This window comes from Oncorhynchus mykiss, chromosome 1, assembly GCF_057628025.1.
Source record: "Oncorhynchus mykiss isolate SJ-2025 chromosome 1, ASM5762802v1, whole genome shotgun sequence".
Lineage (NCBI taxonomy): Eukaryota > Metazoa > Chordata > Actinopteri > Salmoniformes > Salmonidae > Oncorhynchus > Oncorhynchus mykiss.
In genome coordinates, this window is record NC_143022.1 from 49,060,932 (window position 1) to 49,082,799 (window position 21,868).

The 21,868-nt window shown below is 41.7% G+C and overlaps 1 protein-coding gene and 1 pseudogene across 1 annotated transcript; one reads left to right on the plus strand and one right to left on the minus strand.

The window, feature by feature from the left end:
* Positions 1-8,232: 8,232 nt before the first annotated feature.
* LOC149985546 (uncharacterized) lies at positions 8,233-9,774 on the minus strand (annotated as a pseudogene).
* A 9,439-nt stretch (positions 9,775-19,213) lies between these two features.
* LOC149985547 (uncharacterized) lies at positions 19,214-20,731 on the plus strand. The gene has a single exon (XM_090182109.1). It carries the CDS (start codon positions 19,214-19,216, stop codon positions 20,729-20,731), a length of 1,518 nt encoding a protein of 505 aa, XP_090038235.1.
* The last annotated feature ends 1,137 nt before the right edge of the window (positions 20,732-21,868 follow it).

Consider the following 21,868-nt stretch of genomic DNA (forward strand, 5'->3'; position numbering starts at 1 on the left):
GTCTTGACTTGTGTCCAAACCGAACCGTTCTGTGCTGGCATGGTTGGAAATACACTAACTGACAGAGATGGTCGCCTCGATTCGCGTTCTTAGGAAACTATGCAGAATTTTATTTTTTTATGTATTATTTCTAACACTGTTCCCCAGGAAATCGTAAGTCTTATTACATACAGCCGGGAAGAACTATTGGATATAAGAGCAACGTCAACATACCAACATTACGACCAGGAATATGGCTTTCCCAAAGTGGATCCTCTGTTTGGACCACCACCCAGGACAATGGATCGGATTCCTGAAGGCGACCAAAAACAATGGCGCCCCAGAAGAGGAAGGCTGAGCGGTCTTTTGGTCAGGCTCCGTAGACGGGCACATCGCTCACCGCTCTCGAGTATACTACTCGACAATGTCCAGTCTCTTGACCACAAGGTAGACGAAATTCAAGCAAGGGTTGCATTCCAGAGAGACATCAGATTGTAACATTCTCTGTTTCACGGAAACATGGCTCACTCGGGATACGTTATCAGACTCGGTACTGCCACCCGGTTTCTTCACGCATCGCGCTGACAGAAACAAACATCTCTCTGGAAAGAAGAAGGGCGGGGGTGTATGTCTTATGATTAACGAGTCGCAAATCTGACCACGACTCGATTTTGTTGCTCCCAGCCTATAGACAGAAACTAAAACAGGAAACGCCCGTGCTCAGGTCTGTTCAATGCTGGTCCGACCAATCTGATTCCACACTTCAAGATTGCTTCGATCACGTGGACTGGGATATGTACCGGATAGCCTTAGACAACAACATTGATGTATACGCTGATTCGGTGAGCGAGTTTATTAGCAAGTGCAAGTTGCCCACGGTGACTATTAAAACCTTTCCCAACCAGAAACCGTGGATTGATGGCAACATTCGCACAAAACTGAAAACGCGAACCACTGCTTTTAATCATGGCAAGGCAACCGGAAACATGACCGAATACAAACAGTGTAGCTACTCCCTCCGCAAGGCAATCAAACAAGCTAAGCATCAGTATAGAGACAAAGTAGAGTCGCAATTCAACGGCTCAGACATGAGACCTACAGTGGGGAGAACAAGTATTTGATACACTGCCGATTTTGCAGGTTTTCCTACTTACAAAGCATGTAGAGGTCCATAATTTTTTATCATAGGTACACTTCAACTGTGAGAGACGGAATCTAAAACAAAAATCCAGAAAATCACATTGTATGATTTTTAAGTAATTAATTTGCATTTTATAAAATCGGCAGTGTATCAAATACTTGTTCTCCCCACTGTATGTGGCAGGGTCTACAGTCAATCACGGATTATAAAAAGAAAACCAGCACCGTCGTGGACACTGACGTCTTGCTCCCAGACAAACTCAAACAACTTCTTTGCTCGCTTTGAGGACAATACACTGACCAAACCAAAACCTGCGGGCTCTTTTTCACCGCAGCCAACGTGAGTAAAACATTCAAACTAGTTAACCCTCGCAAGGCTGCCGGTCCAGACAGCATCCCTAGCCGTGTCCTCAGAGCATGCGCAGACCAGCTGGCTGGTGTGTTTACGGACATATTCAATCAATCCCTATCCAAGTCTGCTGTACCCACATGCTCCAAGAGTGCCACCATTGTTCCTGTTCCCAAGAAAGCTAATGTAACTGAGCTAAACGACTGAAAAAAAAGCTTCTATCTCAAGGCCATCAGACTGTTAAACAGCCATCACTAACATTGAGTGGCTGCTGCTTACATACTGACTCAAATCTCTAGCCACTTTAATAATAAAAAATTGGATGTAATAAATGTATCACTAGTCACTTTTAACAATGCCACTTACTAAACTGTTTACATACCCTACATTACTCATCGCATATGTATATACTGTACTCTATACCATCTACTGTATCTCCCTCATCCATATACTTACATGTACATATTCTTATTCATTCCTTTACACTTGTGTGTATTTTTTATTTTTTTATTTCACCTTTATTTAACCAGGTAGGCTGACTTGTGTCCAATCCAAACCGAACCGTTCTGTGCTGGCATGGTTGGAAATACACTAACTGATAAAGACAGGATTGATCTGGACCAGCACAGTACGGCCATAAGTTGACACTACAGAGTGAAAATGTTCTCAATTACAACTGCGACCTGGCCAAGATAAAGCAAAGCAGTGCAACACAAACAACAACACAGAGTTACACATGGAATAAACAAACATGCAGTCAATAATACAATAGAAAACGTCTATATAATGTGTGCAAATGAGGTAGGATAACGGAGGTACGGCAATAAATAGGCCATAGTGGCGAAATAATTACAATATAGCAATTAAACACTGGAGTGATAGATGTGCAGAAGATGAGTGTACAAGTAGAGATACTGGGGTGCAAAGGAGCAAAATAAATAAAATAGATAACAGTATGGGGATGAGGTAGTTGGATGGGCTGATTACAGGAGGGCTATGTACAGGTGCAGTGATCTATGAGCTGCTCGGACAGCTGGTGCTTAAAGCTAGTGAGGGAGATATGAGTCCCCAGCTTCAGTGATTTTTGCAGTTCGTTCCAGTCATTGGCAGCAGAGAACTGGAAGGAAAGGTGGCCGAAGGAGGAATTGGCTAAGGGGGTGACCAGTGAAATATACCTGCTGGAGTGCGTGCTACGGGTGGGTGCTGCTATGGTGACCAGTGAGCTGAGATAAGGCGGGGCTTTATCTAGCAAAGACTTATAGATGACCTGGAGCCAGTGGGTTTGGCGACGAATATGAAGCGAGGGCCAGCCTTCGAGAGCATACAGGTCGCAATGGTGGGTAGTATATGGGGCTTTGGTGACAAAACAGATGGCACTGTGATAGACTGCATCCAATTTGCTGAGTAGAGTGTTGGAGGCTATTTTGTAAATGACATCGCCGAAGTCAAGGATCATTTGGCAGCATGAGTACGTTTGGCAGCATGAGTGATGGATGCTTTGCTGCGAAATAGGAAGCTGATTCTAGATTTCATTTTGGATTGGAGATGCTTAATGTGAGTCTGGAAGGAGAGTTTACAGTCTAACCAGACAGCTAGGTATTTGTAGTTGTCCACATATGCTAAGTCAGAACCATCCAGAGTAGTGATGCTGGGCTGGCGGGCAGGTGTGAGCAGCGATCAGTTGAAGAGATAAGGTAGTTGTTGTGAAATTGTTAGATTACTTGTAAGATATTACTGCAAAATCAGAAATAGAAACACAAGCATTTCGCTACACTCGTATAAACATCTGCTAACCATGTGCATGTGACCAATAACATTTTATTTGACTACAGAGTGAAAATGCACTGACATATCAGATAAGAATAGGTCCATGTGTATGTAAGGTATAGGCATACCGGTCAGATTTTTTTCAGAGAAATTGCCTTCCTCTGATGAACCTGATGGCCCTGAGACATAACATCTTCACTGTTGTCAATACTAGTTATTGAGTCATCAGTCTTGTATCCAACTGTATTGCAGAAAAAAGCATCTTAGATAACTAGAGAGATAACAAAGTATTTGGACATTTTGATTAGTTATGGCTCTGTGCTCCTCTACTTTACATTTTGTTATAATACAATGAATATGGGATGAAAGTGCAGACTTGCCTGTCTTTGATTTACAAAGCAGATTCACAAGAACTTACAGTATGTGCTGGTGTTGAATGACACTAACTTATGTATACGGTACTGGCAGCCTCGGTGTCTGACATCTAAGGATACAATAATATTAAATTAGTCATGTGCCACTTAGGCAATGGAATATGATTCAACAATCCCCAGTATCCTCATTCTAAACAACTGACAAACCTGAGCTTCAGGATTTATTATTTCCTTTTCAAATCTGGCCTACAAATTGAATTATGTTTCTTATAGAGTTTCCATGCGTCTTCTTAGACTCTGCAGTGCCTGAGTAAAGGAAGACAAGTTTCTAAAAGAATGGTTGACACTTAAAAGAATGACAAGATTGCTCGGCACACAACAAAGGGGATGAGTTGGGGGACACCAATAACTGTTATCATTGACTGATAGAGGTCCTACAAACATATATTACAATTTCCTTTTTTAAGACGACTTTCAAGGTAAAAAAGCAAGTATAAGCATAACATAAGCACATTATACAAGTTCCTGGATGCAACTAAAGCGCATCTGCTTTTATGGATGAACTAAACAAGAAACAGTATGAGTGATATGGCTAAAGGAAGGCATGTGAATTGGCAGTCCTACCTAATTTTACACTTTCCACAATCATAATTCCTGTTGTGGTGTTTCACTCTTTTGAGTGCAAAGCCAAAGTAACTAGCAACTTATTTATCTTTGGGTAAGAAAGGGTGCTAAAAAAAACTGCCAAAACTTCAATAAAATAATTAAATGAGGGGATTTATTTAAATATTTCAGCACACATGCATGCTTATGACTTGACAAAACAGATGTAAAGGAACTGGCTTTTCTAGCTAGCTTGTAAACCAATTCAAGTTACATTGGCAATATTATTGTTCAATGCATGTAACATTGGGTTAACCACAATCATATATTCTGAATCAAAGACATTTTGACCAATTAAGCTAAACTAGCACGCTAACCGTTAGCTAGCACGCTGACCGCTAGTTAGCACGCTAATCATTAGCAAGCAGTAAATAAGTATAAGGTAAAAACATGCAAAGTAACAATTGTACATTAATGAATTGTTTGGATGAGCCTACCAATTTCAATCTCATGATGAAGTATATCTGATACAATGCGGCTTTCGGACATTGTCAATGCATGTTGGATTCCACCGAAAGACATAGACATGAGACATGAGCTAACATTAATTACAAATAAAGACAATGGGAACATGCATTGCTTGCCAATACACCACATACCATTTTAGTTAACATATTGGTTAACAGTTTAGTTAATAGCTTACCTTCTTGCATGAATGCGAACGTCTGCAACCATCCTCCTCTTCCTTAAAAAACGTGCTGCACAGCTACTTTTGTTGTGATCATGCTCAGGCAGAGACAGGCTTGCCAGGTCAATTTCACATTTCTAGTAAATCCAGTGAAAACTCCCTTCAAAGCCTGAAAACTATCACAATCTCAGCAGATTACAGGGAAATGAATGGATGAAAAAAATATATATATCATATATATCATATCATCATTTCGTTTTCAGTTTGTGTAGTGTTCAGTTTTGATTAAAAATATGACGAACACTTACCACGCTGCGTATTGGTCCGATCCTTCCTACTCCTTCTCAGAAGAGGAGGAAGAAAACCGTGACAGTCACCTACATTTCCGTAGACAATTTGGGTTTGTAGATACACAGTCAGTATCAGTGAGGTGTTCAGTGCAGCTACTTAAATGGTCTGTAGACTTGCTGACACAAAAGTAGTTTATGGCAGATTAAGATTCTAACTAGCAACCTAACCTCTCAGCAATCAGGTTCACTACCTGTACACAGACCAATCAGCCTAGTGATATTAACAGCCATCTCTTACTATAGGCACTCAGCTACTCTCACCATCTCTCTTTCTCTCTCATAACAGGCCTTTTTTAACCCTTTTCACATGTACACTCCACTAGACCCCTGGTTTCACAAGGTGGAATAAAATGTACTGATAATAAGTGATTTCAGCTTTGTACTGCTGTGAAGACGTAGGCCGTTACATCAGCATTTATCTCTTTGCAAAAAGCCTCAAGAAAACTTCTAATAAACTTGGGTAGCTGATGGATAACTGATGTTCATATCTTAAAGGACAAGTCCCTATAAGCTTTTGTCAGGAATCAGGACTAGGTTAATAAATCCAACGCAACTGCATTGTTTGTTGTTTTAGAAATGGTAGGCTATCTTATGTTAGGCCTAGTTATAAAATGACATTATAGGCCGACACTGTACACTATAGGCCTATTTTTGCCGGATTGGAGTATGTCTGCAATTGTCTTGCCTAGTGCAGCAAAACTGCCAAAACATGGCCTGGTCATGGATGAAAGCATCTGTTCAAAATGGGGTAGAACTGAGGGAACATAAGACGGACCCCAGGATTTCAGCTCCCTGTGTTAGCTGTTGTTCTGCTAGTGAGCGTATACTGAGAGCACACAGCTGATTAACCCCTTCACTGCCTGCCAGAGAAATTGAAATGTATGCAAATGTTTCCCAGTTTATGCATATACTTGAACCATGACGTGAAACCGTGAAAGAAAGAAGGCCATGTTTCAGTTATGGTGACGCACGATCACATGTAGCCTAACTAACCTAACCTTCTTTCTTGAACCAGTTCTAGAACAATTGATACAGCCATACTGCTCTGCTAAGTCATAGCTTCTCATCATGTTTCTAGAGAGAAACTGGGTACGATGCATGACTGATCTTACACTGCAATATGAGTCTTTGCACTGCCCCCCATATACATCTCTACAAAAATGTGGTGACACCTCTTAAACTTGATGGATATCTTTATAATGCAAGTAAGCTTTGGGCTTTGGTGGAGAGAATGCGTTTCGGAATTAACCTTAGACAACAATACATAAGTTGCCAAAAAGTATTTATTATGATGGACTGTGAAAAACCCAATGTACTGTGTGAGAGCAGATATGACATTTTCTGTCATTTAAATAGTTGAGGCTGTGTGTAAGTTTAGATGGTGTTCAAGGTACAAATTGTTCAACCTCCTTTCGTTACAGACCTTTAGTGCCCCCTTGTGGAATATCACCTGTCGTTACATGGGGATCAACATTTGTTTGTGATGGTTGCAAAAACAACATGGATAATGTTAGAATAAAATCATGCTGAGGAAGCTTTATTCAAATGATGTAGGATGAGACACAAAGTGTCGTACAGTGTCAGGCTTCAGATCAAAAGAAAAACGATACAGTCACTGCCTCGCAGTCCAACCAACGGTATTTTAAACTAAGCACAGTTTGAAGGCTGTGAAATGTCATTCACATTTCACAAATGTAAGGCAACACTACATATATTCCAGATAAAGGGGTCATTTTTATTTGTATAAATGGAAGATTTATATAAGCATTGTGTTATGTGGCACTATCCAGGTCTTTCTTGCATAAGTGGGTTCTTTTGGCAAGAGAGACCTGGTTACTGTGTAACCCAGCAGTTATATTAAATCTGCAGCTGTCTGCTTCCCTTACATGTGCAAGTTGAGACAGGGCCTCTTGACTCAAGCGAAGAAACCTTTGGCCAAATATTACGACAAACAAGCCTATTGGTCAGAAAATGTTGTTCAGCATTCTCGCAATTCGTAACCACTGTGTTTGGATATATCCTCATTTCAAATGCTGTAGTACAAATAGTTCCACCTTAGAATTTGTCAGTGTTGCTATACATTGAAAACGTGAAGAATTATGACACTAAGGTGTGAGTCAGATGTACCTCCTTCGGAATAGTACAAATTTGAATCGGAACTTCACTTCTATTAGTCCGGTCAGCACTTACCTCTTCTCTTTGGTCAACAAATCAACCAATCCAATGAAGAAATAAACATTCTACTAAAAGGATATACTTCATAGCTCACAAGAAACGAACAACACCCCACAGATAATTTTCAACTGCAATAAAACTTTATAGAAACAGAATTCTTTGGAACATGGTGATGATAAATTAACATTTGCCTAACTAGAATAACAAGTGGATTAATATTAATCTCTAGTTGATACTGAGGGACATATTATATCATCACACCAGCGTACTAGATACTCTGGATACTCCTAAGGGGTTGAAGCAGTCCATCTTCAGGAAGAGAACACTGTTCGAGAAGCTCCACACCCCAGGGATGAAAGTACTTTGACAGCTTGTGGCTCCTGTTGGGTCTCATAGGAAAAGTCTGTTCCAACAGTACTTCCGACAGTAGCTGCTGCTGCTCATGCACAACAGCCTGGATCGGTGGGCGCTGGTTCATTTCTGTCACCTGCCCTTTGTGGTTTGGGGTTGATAGGGCAATGGAGGTACTAGGATGGCAGGCAGGGCAGACGCTGGGATGATGCTGGCTGATCCTCTCTGGCCATGGGAGGCCATGAGGTCTCAATAGGGCTCCTGATTGGCGCAGCGGTATAAGGCACTGGTCCCATAGGGTGGCTCACAATTGGCCCAGTGTCGTCCGGGTTAGGGTTTGGCCGGGGTAGGTCGTCATTGTAAATAAGAATTTGTTCTTAACTAACTACACAATTTAAATAAAGGTTAAAAAAAATAAAGATATGTTTGTGTGTGTGTGTGTGTGTGTGCGACCCCTTACAACTGTCTTTGTTCCATCTCTTCAGAAAGAGACTCTTCATCCACCTCCAAGATCGAGGGCAGTGATGGAGAGACACACACTGGGAAGAAAGGCCCAGACTTAAAGTTAACGTCCCAGTGAATGGGCTTCACTCTCTTCCTGCGCCCTCGTTGGCTATTCTCCCATTCACGCTTGGCCTTGGCACGGGAGGCGGGCATGTGCCCCCGCTTGATAGGAGGCTGTTCTGCCAGTGGGACCAAGGGGGTCAAGGGGATTTCAAAGGGGCACTTCTCACCCGCCTGCACAGCTCTCCTACTGGTCAATAAGGGGGAGTGGTCGGTGCGACCTGTGTGACTGGGCGTAGGTCTGGGCAGGGGGTGACAGCCATCATCTCCGCCTACGTTAGCTGGATGGCAGACTAAAGGTGGACCACAGAGGAACAACCTCTCAGTGCTACTGAATGACAGGGGCTCAGAGGGTAATATGATTTGTTTGTCACCCACTTGTTCTGGTAGCTGCTGGTCCAGCATAGCAGACCGGATCTGTAAGAGCTGGATCCTCTTCGACACACTCCGTGATCTGGCGTTGGCAGGCCGGGCTGGCACTGGGGAGGCAGGTGGGGCAGGCACTCAGCTGGAAGGAACCGGAGAAGCAGATGGAGTAGGCACCAGAAGGTTAGGTACATAGCTGACCATTGGGGTAGGCAATGGGATGGCCATCTGGGCAGGTGAGGCTGAGACTGCAATTGTTGGCAACACAGGGAAAGAATTGGTGCTCTCCATCCTACCCATGGAGTTTATAAGCTCTAAAGTCTGGTTAGGGAACCTCAGAGTGCTGCCATCAGTATTTCTTGTTATCCTAGCTATCCCGGTCTTGGGTCGAGCCAGGCTTCTGCTGGCCTGGACCTCCGGCTGGAGGACATCCACAGGAGAACATGGCGGCTGCAAGAGGCTGCCGTCGGACAGAGACCGTCTGGCCTGAGCAGGAGGAGAGCAGGGCCTTTGTTCCTGGATGTTAGACCTCTTGAGAGGATTGGCCTGGATCCTGACCTTAGACTGGCTGCATGGAGTCTCAGATAAAGGAGCCACTAGCTTGGCTGCAGTGGAGCATAAATTGGGCGTCCTAGGGATGCTTCCTGATGTCTGTGGTCTGCTCGATTTAACCTCTGGCTCCTTCTTGTGGCTGGAGGTAAATGTGCTCCCTCCGGTTTTGGATTTAACCGGACCCAGACGCTTGCTACCCATCTGTCCCTCCAGCTGTAGACGAGGCATGCGAGGCACCTTGAGGGTGTTGTTGTTCCTTTGGGCATTGAGAGAGGTCACAGTGAGCATTGGGAGGCTGATGGGTGAAGTGGCCATTGGAAGCCTTCCCATGTCAGCCCTCTCTTTAGTCACATCCATGTTGTGGAAGTGGGATCGGCTATTCTTTCTCCCTGGCGGCATTGGCTGTAGGACAATATCACTGGCACACCGGACACTGAGGAAGTCTGTCAGGCTGTTCTCAGAACTGTTCTGACTGGTCTCTTGTGTCCTAGTCCTGGACTTCCCCCTGTCTTTCATGGCTGTGAGAGTCACAGTGGAGGAGCAAACAACATGTTTGAGAATAAGAATAAATGACATATATTACAATAGAATTTGATCAAAGTTGTTATTATAAGCTAGTGTTTTTCCACTTTCAAAGGACATTCCAATTCCTGCCAAAATGTTCACAAATTCTTAAAAATGAAAGATTCACAGACTAAGGCCTACCTTCAATTTGGACTTCCAGATAATTTGCACACGTAGGATTTGACTATACAGTTTCAACAATATATTCTTGAAAACAGAAACAAGACCACAATACCTAGTTTAAAGAAATATTTTTGTCACAAATCACAAAACATAAGTTTTTCTTAGTTATTGATCAAATAAAGTTGTCATAAGATAAAAGTAGTGTATTTGAGATGATTTCATTAAATTATAGGTCCTACCTCAGTTCAGGAAGAGCATCAATGACCTGTCTATGGAATGTCAAATTTTAACAAAAGAATGCTTCATTATGACATCATGTACATTATGACATAGCAGCCGTCCATAAAAGTTTGTTAAAACCACTTGAATAGGCATGAAATGTCCAATTAAATACAATAGGCCTAATTCAACAATTGAATAAAAACAATACTTTGACAGTAATTATTCAGTTTATTGGCTTTTATTTTCTTTACAGTAGTGGTTTTGAATGTATTAAAATGAGAGTAGGCCTAGTGAGTTTAGTAGAACTCGATTGCTCATTGAACATCTGTGTGGAACGTTCGCAGCTGACGCCACACAGACACCTTTGAAAAAAATTCACGATTTTAGTTTCATATTCAATTTATCAGCATATATGCACGACAAATAAATTCCCAGTACTCAAATAAATCTGAAAATCGCAATAATCTATTTATTATAGCATCCTCTTAGAATGAGAATCACTGTGGTGTCAATGTTTTTGATTATGTAAGGTTAGGGTTAGGAACATAGCTACATGTATTTTAACTTCTATACTATAATAGTAGTAGTTGTGTGTGTTTTCTTGTCGTGCATTCGTTTTGAGTCAACGCTAATCCCACAATATGTTGGTCCCATTCAGTATTAGCACCGTCAGCCAATGGGGGAAGTGACATGCCTGAAGCCTAAATTGATGTTGTCGACCAAACACATTTCAATTTCACTTTAGAAATATAATAAATAGCCTGTTAATTTGTTGACAAAACAAGTTAATAAATGATATGTTGGCTTCAGGTCTCCAACTCAACCAAAAATGAAAGTTAAATGGAATGGAATTAAGCCAGTGTCTTAGATTGAACTATCCAAGCAGTAAATATATCCTTTAAAATGTTGATATTTGGTTGCTTTTTCAACTAAACACAATTCAATATTACTTTTGTAATACAGTAAATTGCCATCTTACAAACTAATGTAACAGTATTTGTTCAACCTTAAAATAAGTAACAGATCCATGGCCACATTGAGGTTACTGTAACTATACATGTATGTAATGTTCATCATATAAAGCGTGCATGTTCAAGACAGCATGCATACTGTAGGTTGTGGCAGATCTGTGGAGATATTCACAATTGCTGTAGTTTAAGTAGAATCTCAAATGACATTGATGACTTGCACCATGCACTTTTAATATATTTTCCACTTCAAAACAGGTAATTTGGTTTTGCTATTTGATGAAGCACAGTGTGGTTTAGTCGCCAGGGTTGTGGGTGCGATTCCCACTGGTGACCAGTGTGACCGTATGCTAAATTACTAAAATTTTAACTTAAAAAAGTACTCAATTGTCATACTTTTTTTTTTTTTTTTTAAGATGCTAGCTCGGAAGAAGCACCAGCATGGTTCAGAATGGAGATGGACGAGGGTATAACAAAAATCCAAGAGACACTTTCTGAACACCTCAGCAAAATGTATGTACTGGTCAATAAACTCCACGAAGACCAGATAGTCACAAAGGGACGAGTGTCAAAGTTAGAAAAAGCCCATGCTGACCACCAGGCTGCCATCCTGGACGTCCACGAGGAAGTGGACCAAAAATACAAGAAGTGAGAAGATGCCATCTCTAAACTCGAGGAGAAATTTGATTATTACAAACATTTCCAAAGGCGATCGAATTTGAGACTTCACGGTTTCCCAGAGGCCGTGGAGGGAAGAGACGCGATCTGCTTTCTACAGGAATGGATTCCCAAAATACTGGATCTACCCCCTCCCGTGCACCCACTGGAGATCGAGAGGGCCCATCGCACCCTACGGAGGCAGCTGCCTGGCCAGGTTGCACCCAGGGCATTTGTCATTACATTTCTACACCAGAACACTGTTCGCATCCTGTCTGCTAACCGAGCAAAGGGAGAGCTCAAGTATGGAGATGCCAGAATCATGATCTTTCCGGATCTTTCTCCCACACTACACAAGAGGAGGATGGCTTTCTCCCCACTGAAGAGACTTCTACGTCAGGCTGGCTTGGCATACGGCCTGAGCTACCCAGCGACTTTGTGGATCGAAACCAAGAATGGTGAGCGCACATTTGACTCTGTGAAGATGGCTGAAACATACATGAGGAAAGAACTTCCTGACTTGTTCACGTCTACTACATCCCGAGGAACTGTCTTTTGAACTTGGAAACAGTGGATAGTGAACTGTTAGCACATGATGAAACAACAAAATTACTCGTATGATCGACTGGCTGGATGGCTGGCTAGATGGCTAGCGTGATAATGACTAGCGAGGTAAAGTTAGATCATAGCTAATGTTGGCTGTGCTACTTAGCCAGCTCGCTAAGTTTACAAGGGTGTAGCTATAGCTACTATATGTCCACACTATGCCAGGTAGTTACATTTTCTCTGTATACTTTGGTTTTATGCAGAGGTCCAGTCGGGTTTGGTTAAATAGTTATGTGGCTTTTGACTGTGTTTCAAGCCTAACTATGTTTATATTACTTCAGGGAATTTTAGCTACTATTACATTTGCTGGCTTGTTTATTGTGAGCGCGTTACTGTGCGTTATTGTGCTAGCGTTACTGATACCGAGACCGGGATAAGCTACTCGCTGGCTGCCTATTTGCCAACTAGCTGAAAGCTTTACACTTGTGTACGTGTGTGTGTGTGTTTGTGTGTATATATATATATATATATATATATATATATATATATATATATATATATATATATATATATATATAATATTTTTGGGGGGACGGTGAACTCAGGAGGATGGTTATTGTTTAACTACTTGTCCCTATTTTATATTTGAGAGATCGTCAGTTAAAGGTTTTAATTTATACATCACAGCTTGATGTCTTTTTCCTGACCTGCTGGGGTGCGTTTGTGGTCATCGCTTTTGTTGCCTCGCGGCACAGGTCTCAGGGCGCATTGGGGAATGCCGATTGGTTGACATTTGGGTGTGCGTGTAGGCTCTGTTGGTGACTATGAACGCATACAAGGTTTTTGTTGTTGTTGAGACATGCTCAAGTGGGGCGAAATAGTCCGGTCATTATTGTTATAATCAAATTATATTTTGTTACTTGACTAACAATATTTTTATGCTACAAGGAACAGTCAATGTACTTCTACTTCCATATACATATAATTTAGAATTAACCTAATTAGAGCGATGCTATGCATAGCATGTACATCTAGTTTAAAGACTAGCATCTAAGGATATGGGTTCTTTCACTCCCTCAGTTGGGGAGGGGGTTGGGTAGGTTTGTGGTAGGGTCAGGGTATTAGCTCACGAGATGTTTACTACTTTAAACTTTCATAATTTTAGTTGTTACAAGTTGTATACACTCAATACAATTTTGTTTTTCCTTTTCCATATTTCTTAGTTTCTTTAAAGATGTCTGCACCTAACAACTATACTTTTATGACACTTAACATTAGGGGTACTAAATGCCCAGTCAAGCGCAAACGCATTCTGAATGATCTAAAGCAGCATAAGGTTGATATAGCTCTTCTTCAGGAGACACACCTGACTGACACTGAGCATGACAAACTGAAGAGAATGGGTGGGCCAAGTGTACTATTCATCTTTCACCTCTCGGGTAAGAGGGGTGGCCATACTCATTAATAAGCATTGCCCCTTTCAGATACAATCTCAGAATAAAGACAAAGGGGGAAGGTTTGTGATCATTCAAGGTTTCATTAATATTGAGCCCATTACCATTGTTATTGTGTATGGTCCTAACCATGATGATCCTACATTTTACCAAGACATCTTTTTAAAGTTAATATGGCCCATCATCAGAGATAATAATGGCAGGGGATTTTAACTTGGTACTGGACCCTTCCAGTGATAGATCTTCCTCTAATAGTATCAACCTCACACAGAAAGCTAAAATGTTAAAAGCAGAAATGAAACACTTTGGACTCGTAGACTTATGGAGATTTCACAACCAAAAGGTTAAAGAATACTCATTTTACTCCCCTATCCATAACAATTACTCTAGAATAAACTTATTTATAATTCCTGCAGCCAGGGGAAGTTTAACTACTGGGTGTAAGTACTTACCAAGATGTATATCAGATCATTCTGCCCTGCTGGCTTCAGTACCTTGGATGGTTCCGACCTCCCCCCGCAGCTACTCGCCCAAGCCTCTCCAGGTTCTCCTTTACCCAAATCCAGATAGCAGATGTTCTGAAAGAGCTGCAAAACTTGGACCCGTACAAATCAGCTGGGCTTGACAATCTGGACCCTCTTCTCCGCTGTGCAATCTGGTTTCCGAGCCGGTCACGGGTGCACCTCAGCCACGCTCAAGGTACTAAACGATATCATAACCGTCATCGATAAAAGACAGTACTGTGCAGCCGTCTTCATCGACCTTGCCAAGGCTTTCGACTCTGTCAATCACCATATTCTTATCGGCAGACTCAGTAGCCTCGGTTTTTCTGATGACTGCCTTGCCTGGTTCACCAACTACTTTGCAGACAGAGTTCAGTGTGTCAAATCGGAGGGCATGCTGTCCGGTCCTCTGGCAGTCTCTATGGGGGTGCCACAGGGTTCAATTCTCGGGCCGACACTTTTCTCTGTATATATCAATGATGTTGCTCTTGCTGCGGGCGATTCCCTGATCCACCTCTACGCAGACGCCACCATTCTATATACTTCCGGCCCGTCCTTGGACACTGTGCTATCTAACCTCCAAACGAGCTTCAATGCCATACAACACTCCTTCCGTGGCCTCCAACTGCTCTTAAACGCTAGTAAAACCAAATGCATGCTTTTCAACCGTTCGCTGCCTGCACCCGCACGCCTGACTAGCATCACCCCCCTGGATGGTTCCGACCTTGAATATGTGGACATCTATAAGTACCTAGGTGTCTGGCTAGACTGTAAACTCTCCTTCCAGACTCATATCAAACATCTCCAATCGAAAATCAAATCTAGAGTCGGCTTTCTATTCCGCAACAAAGCCTCCTTCACTCACGCCGCCAAACTTACCCTAGTAAAACTGACTATCCTACCGATCCTCGACTTCGGCGATGTCATCTACAAAATTGCTTCCAACACTCTACTCAGCAAACTGGATGCAGTTTATCACAGTGCCATCCGTTTTGTCACTAAAGCACCTTATACCACCCACCACTGCGACCTGTATGCTCTAGTCGGCTGGCCCTCGCTACATATTCGTCGCCAGACCCACTGGCTCCAGGTCATCTACAAGTCCATGCTAGGTAAAGCTCCGCCTTACTGGTCAGCCCAACCATTTTTACCTACCTCACCCCAATACTGTTTTTATGTATTTTATTTGATGCTCTTTTGCACACCAATATCTCTACCTGTACATGACCATCTGATAATTTATCACTCCAGTGTTAATCTGCAAAATTGTAATTATTCGCCTACCTCCTCATGCCTTTTGCACACAATGTATATAGACTCTCCTTTTTTCTACTGTATTATTGACTTGTTAATTGTTTACTCCATGTGTAACTCTGTGTTGTCTGTTCACACTGCTATGCTTTATCTTGGCCAGGTCGCAGTTGCAAATGAGAACTTGTTCTCAACTAGCCTACCTGGTTAAATAAAGGTGAAATAAAAAAATAAATAAAAAAATACCAGTCAGTAGAGCACAGCCACTCTCAAGAAGATGGAGGTTTGGTACATATTTACTAAATAGTCCCACATTTGTAACATTTCTGAACACTCATATAGACATATTTTTTAACAACTCTGCCTCCTCCCTAATATTATGAGAAGCTCTCCTTGCATATCTGAGGGGGCAAATCATATCCTTTAGTTCAGATGCTCGTAAGATGTATAAGGCTCAAGTAGATTCGTTCGAGAATGAAATTACAGCTCTGGAAAATTAACATAGTGTAACATTTGATGACTCAACTCTACAAAAATTAGACTCAAGGCGATTGGAATATAACACCCTGACGACCCATGAAGTGGAAAATGCTCTCAGGAGAACAAAACAAAACCACTACGAACATGGAGATAAAGCAGGAAAGTTGCTTCCTTGCCAGATAAGACGAGAGGATGCTAGTAGAGTTATTAGCTCTATTAAGCTACCCATTAACACAGTTGTTCACAGTCCTGAGGAAAATGTATCCAGTCTTCAGGGAGTTTTATGAAACATTGTACAAGTCTGAAGGGGATGCCCCTGCCACAATGCATGAGTTTTTGAACAAACTCAATTTACAAACTTTAATGATGAGGATAGAGAGCACTTGGAGAAAGAGATTACATCAGAGGAAATTAGGGAATCCATTTTCAACACTGCTGGGGGAAAATCACCAGGGTTAGACGGATTCCCTATTGATTTCTTTTGATCCTTTTTACCCAAACTAATTGAGCCTCTTTACAGTATGTTTAATTATGTCGAAGAGACAGAAAAGCTCCCAGACACAGATCACAGTTTTGTTAAAACCTGGGAAAGATCCTATGCTTTGTGGGTCGTATAGACCAATATCTCTATTGAACACTTCATATAAGATTCTTGTGAAACTCATTGCTCTTAGACTGGATAAGGTTCTACCGGACTTGGTTGATATGGACCAAACAGGCTTTGTAAGAAACCGCTCATCTCCTGATAATATCAGAAGATTATTTAATATTATGCATTATGTTGAGAATGACCGGAAAAAGCTTTTGACCACATAGAATGGAACTATCTGTTTGAAGTTTTACAGAGGAAGAATATTGGACCTAAGTATGTAGGTCTGATTAGATTACTGTACAAATGTATTATATTTGTAGCAAAACCAGATTCATTAAATTGGCACAGCTATTATATGGAAGAGTGACACTCCGCCAAGCAAGCAGATGTGGCTAAAAGAACTATCTTCCTATATTCCATCTGAAAGAATAACATACAATTGATGTAATAAACCCTTTGAATTTACTGATGTCTGGGGGGACTTTCAGTAGTTTCTAGAGACGTCACCTTAGCTGCCTCATTACTACTTTCTTCATGAATCTATTATTATTATTTGTTTTTGTGTTGAATCATTTATTTTCTAGCATGGAATGTGAAGGTCATTCTGTTCCTTTTTTTATTGTTAATCAGTGAAGTTAATACCGGTAGAGGGGAGGGAGGGGGGTGTTCCTGTGTTGGGGAGGGAAGGGTTTTGCACGATGTGCTCCCATGTAGCATGGTGTTTTGTTTAGGTGGAAGGAATAACGGGGCATTATCTGTATCATATTCTGATGATTGTTAAATTGTAACAAAAAAATAAATGGCAATAAATATATTGTAAAAAAAAAAGTATGACAATTGAGTACTTTTTCCACCACTGGTTATTTACATTTTAGTCATTTAGCATACGGTCACACTGGTCACCCGTGGGAATCACACCCACAACCCTGGCGACTAAACCACACTGCTTCATCAAACAGCAGAACCAAATGACCTGGTTTGAAGTTGAGATGACATGGTGCAAGTGATCAGTGCCGTTCGAGATTCTACATTGACTACAGCAATTGTGAATATCTCCACAACCTACAGTATGCATGCTATCTTGAACATGCACATTTTATATGATTAACTTTACATATGAATACATGTATAGTTATAGTAACCTCGGTGGCCATGGATCTGTTACTTATTTTAAGGTTGAATAAATACTGTTACATTAGTTTGTAAGAGAGCCTTAACTTTAGGCTATTTACTGTATTACAAAAGTAAAATTGAATTGTGTTTAGTTGACAAAGCAACCAAATATCAACATTTTAAAGGATATATTTACTGCTTGGATAGTTCAATCTAAGACACTGGCTTAATTTCATTCTTTCACTTTCATTTTTGGTTGAGTTGGAGACCTGAAGCCAACATATAATTTATGAACTTGTTTTGTCGACAAATTAACAGGCTATTTACTGTATTTCAAAAGTGAAATTGAAATGTGTTTGGTCGACAACATCAATTTAGGCTTCAGGCATGTCACTTCCCCTATTGGCTGACGGTGCTAATACCGAATGGGACCAAAATATTGTGGGATTAGCGTTGACTCAAAACGAATGCACAACAAGAAAACACACACAACTACTACTATTATAGTATAGAAGTCAAAATACCTGTAGCTATGTTCCTACTTGGACATAATCAAAAACATTGACACCACAGTGATTCTCATTCTAAGAGGATGCTATAATAAATAAATAATTGGGATTGTCAGATTTATTTGAGTACTGGGAATTTATTTGCCGTGCATATATGCTCATAAGTTGAATATGAAACTAAAATCGTGAATGTTTTTCAAAAACATCTGTGTGGCGTCAGGTGCGAACGTTCCACACAGATGTTCAATGAGCGATCGAGTTCTAGGAAACTCACTAGGTCTACTCTCATTATAATACATTCAAAACCACTACTGTAATGAAAATAAAAGCCAATAAACTGAATATTTACTGTCAAAGTACTATCTTTTTCAAATGTTGAATTAGGTCTATTTTATTTAATTTTACATTTCATGCCCATTCAAGTGGTTTTGACAAACTTTTATGATGTGGACGGCTACTATGTCATAATGTACATGATGTCATAATGAAGCATTCTTTTGTTAAAAAAAGACATTCCATAGACAGGTCATTGATGCTATTCCTGAACTAAGGTAGGACCTATAATTTAATGAAATAATCTCAAATACACTACTTTTATCTTATGAGAACTTTATTTGATCAATAACTGTAAGAAAAACTGTTATGTTTTGTGATTTGTGACAAAAAAAAGCATTTCTTTAAACTAGGTATTCTTGTGTTTCTGTTTTCAATAATATATTGTTGAAACTGTATAGTCAAATCATACGTGTGCAAATTATCTGGAAGTCCAAATTGAAGGTAGGCCTTAGTCTGTGAATCTTTCATTTTTATGAATTTGTGAACATTTTGGCAGGAATTGGAATGTCCTTTGAAAGTGGAAAAACACTAGTTTATAAAAACAATTTTGATCAAATTCTATTGTAATATATGTAATTTATTCTATATTCTTATTCTCAAACATGTTGTTTGCTCTTCCACTGTGACTCTCACAGCCATGAAAGACAGAGGGAAGTCCAGGACTAGGACACAAGAGACCAGTCAGAACAGTTCTGAGAACAGCCTGACAGACATCCTCAGTGTCCGGTGTGTCAATGATATTATCCTACAGTCAATGCCACCAGGGAGAAAGAATAGCCGATCCCACTTCCACAACATGGATGTGATTAAAGAGAGGGCTGACATGGGAAGGCTTCCAATGGCCACTCCACCCATCAGGCTTCCAATGCTCACTGTGACCTCTCTCAATGCCCAAAGGAACAAAAACACCCTCAAGGTGCCTCGCATGCCTCGTCTGCAGCTGGAGGGACAGATGGGTAGCAAGCGTCTGGGTCCGGTTAAAACCAAAACCGGAGGGAGCACATTTACCTCCAGCCACAAGAAGGAGCCAGAGGTTAAATCCAGCAGACCACAGACACCAGGAAGCATCCCTAGGAGGCCCAATTTATGCTCCACTGCAGCCAAGGCAGTGGCTCCTTTATCTGGGACTCCATGCAGCCAGTCTGAGGTCAGGATCCAGGCCAATCCTCTCAAGAGGTCTAACATCCACGACCAAAGGCCCCGCTCTCCTCCTGCTCAGGCCAGACGGTCTCTGTCCGACGGCAGCCTCTTGCAGCCGCCATGTTCTCCTGTGGATGTCCTCCAGCCGGAGGTCCAGGCCAGCAGAAGCCTGGCTCGACCCAAGACCGGGATAGCTAGGATAACAAGACATACTGATGGCAGCACTCTGAGGTTCCCTAACCAGACCTTAGAGATTATAAACTCCATGGGTAGGAGGGAGAGCACCAATTCTTTCCCTGTGCTACCAACCATTGCAGTGTCAGCCTCACCTGCCCAGATGGCCATTCCATTGCCTACCCCAATGGTCAGCAATGTGCCTGACCTTCTGGTGCCTACTCCATCTGCTTCTCCGGTTCCTTCCAGCCAAGTGCCTGCCCCACCTGCCTCCCCAGTGCCAGCCCGGCCTGCCAACACCAGGTCACGGCGTGTGTCGAAGAGGATCCAGCTCTTACAGATCCGGTCTGCTATGCTGGACCAGCAGCTACCAGAACAACTGGGTGACAAACATATCATATTACCCTCTGAGCCCCTGTCCTTCAGTAGCACTGAGAGGTTGTTCCTCTGTGGTCCACCTTTAGTCTGTGGAGATGATGGCTGTCACCCCCTGACCAGACCTACGCCCAGCCACACAGGTCGCACCGACCACTCCCCTTTACTGACCAGTAGGAGAGCCGTGCAGGCGGGCGAAAAGTGCCCCTTTGATACCCTCTTGACCCCCTTGGTCCCACTGGCAGAACAGCCTCCTATCAAGCGGGGGCACATGCCCGCCTCTCGTGCCAAGGCCGAGCGGGAGAATAGCCAACGAGGGCGCAGGAAGAGAGTGAAGCCCATTCACTGGGACGTTAACTTTAAGTCTGGGCCTTTCTTCCCAGTGTGTGTCTCTCCATCACTGCCCTCGATCTTGGAGGTGGATGAGGAGTCTCTTTCTAAAGAGATGGAGCAAAGCCAGTTGTAAGGGGTCGCACACACACATCTTAATTTAATTTATTTTTTACCTTTATTTAAATTGTGAAGTTAGTTAAGAACAAATTCTTATTTACAATGACGACCTACCCCGGCCAAACCCTGACCCGGAAGACACTGGGCCAATTGTGACCCTCTTCCTGAAGATGGACTGCTTCAACCCCTTAGGAGTATCCAGAGTATCGAATATGTCCCTCAGTATCAACTAGAGATTAATATTAATCCACTTGTTATTCTAGTTAGGCAAATGTTAATTTATCATCACCATGTTCCAAAGAATTCTGTTTCTATAAAGTTTTATTGCAGTTGAAAATGATCTGTGGTGGATTGGTTGATTTGTTGACCATAGAGAAGAGGTAAGTGCTGACCGGACTAATAGAAGTGAAGTTCTGATTCAAATTTGTATTATTCCGAAGGTGGCACATCTGACTCACACCTTAGTGTCATAATTCTTCACGTTTTCAATGTATAGCAACACTGACAAATTCTAAGGTGGAACTATTTGTACTACAGCATTGGAAATGAGGATCTATCCAAACACAGTGTTTATGAAATGCGAGAATGCTGAACAACATTTTCTGACCAATAGGCTTGTTTGTCGTAATATTTGGCCAAAGGTTTCTTCGCTTGAGTTAAGAGGCCCTGTCTCAACTTGCACATGTAAGGGAAGCAGACAGCTGCAGATTTAATATAACTGCTGGGTTACACAGTAACCAGGTTTCTCTTGCCAAAATAACCCACTAATGCAAGAAAGACCTGGATAGTGCCACATTACACAATGCTTATATAAATCTTCCATTTATACAAATAAAAATGACCCCTTTATCTGGAATAGATGTAGTGTTGCCTTACATTTGTGAAATGTGAATGACATTTGCTTAGCCTTCAAACTGTGCTTAGTTTAATATACCGTTGGTTGGACTGCGAGGCAGAGACTGTATCGTTTTTCTTTTGATCTGAAGCCTGACACTGTACGACACGTCGTGTCTCATCCTACATCATTTGAATAAAGCTTCCTCAGCATGATTTTATTCTAACATTACCCATGTTGTTTTTGCAACCCTCACAAACAAATGTTGATCCCCATGTAACGACACGTGATATTCCACAGGGGGGCACTAAAGGTCTG

Bases quoted from the DNA above. Each gene is read 5' to 3' on its own strand.
- LOC149985547 (XM_090182109.1), top strand. From the start codon at position 19,214: ATGAAAGACAGAGGGAAGTCCAGGACTAGGACACAAGAGACCAGTCAG.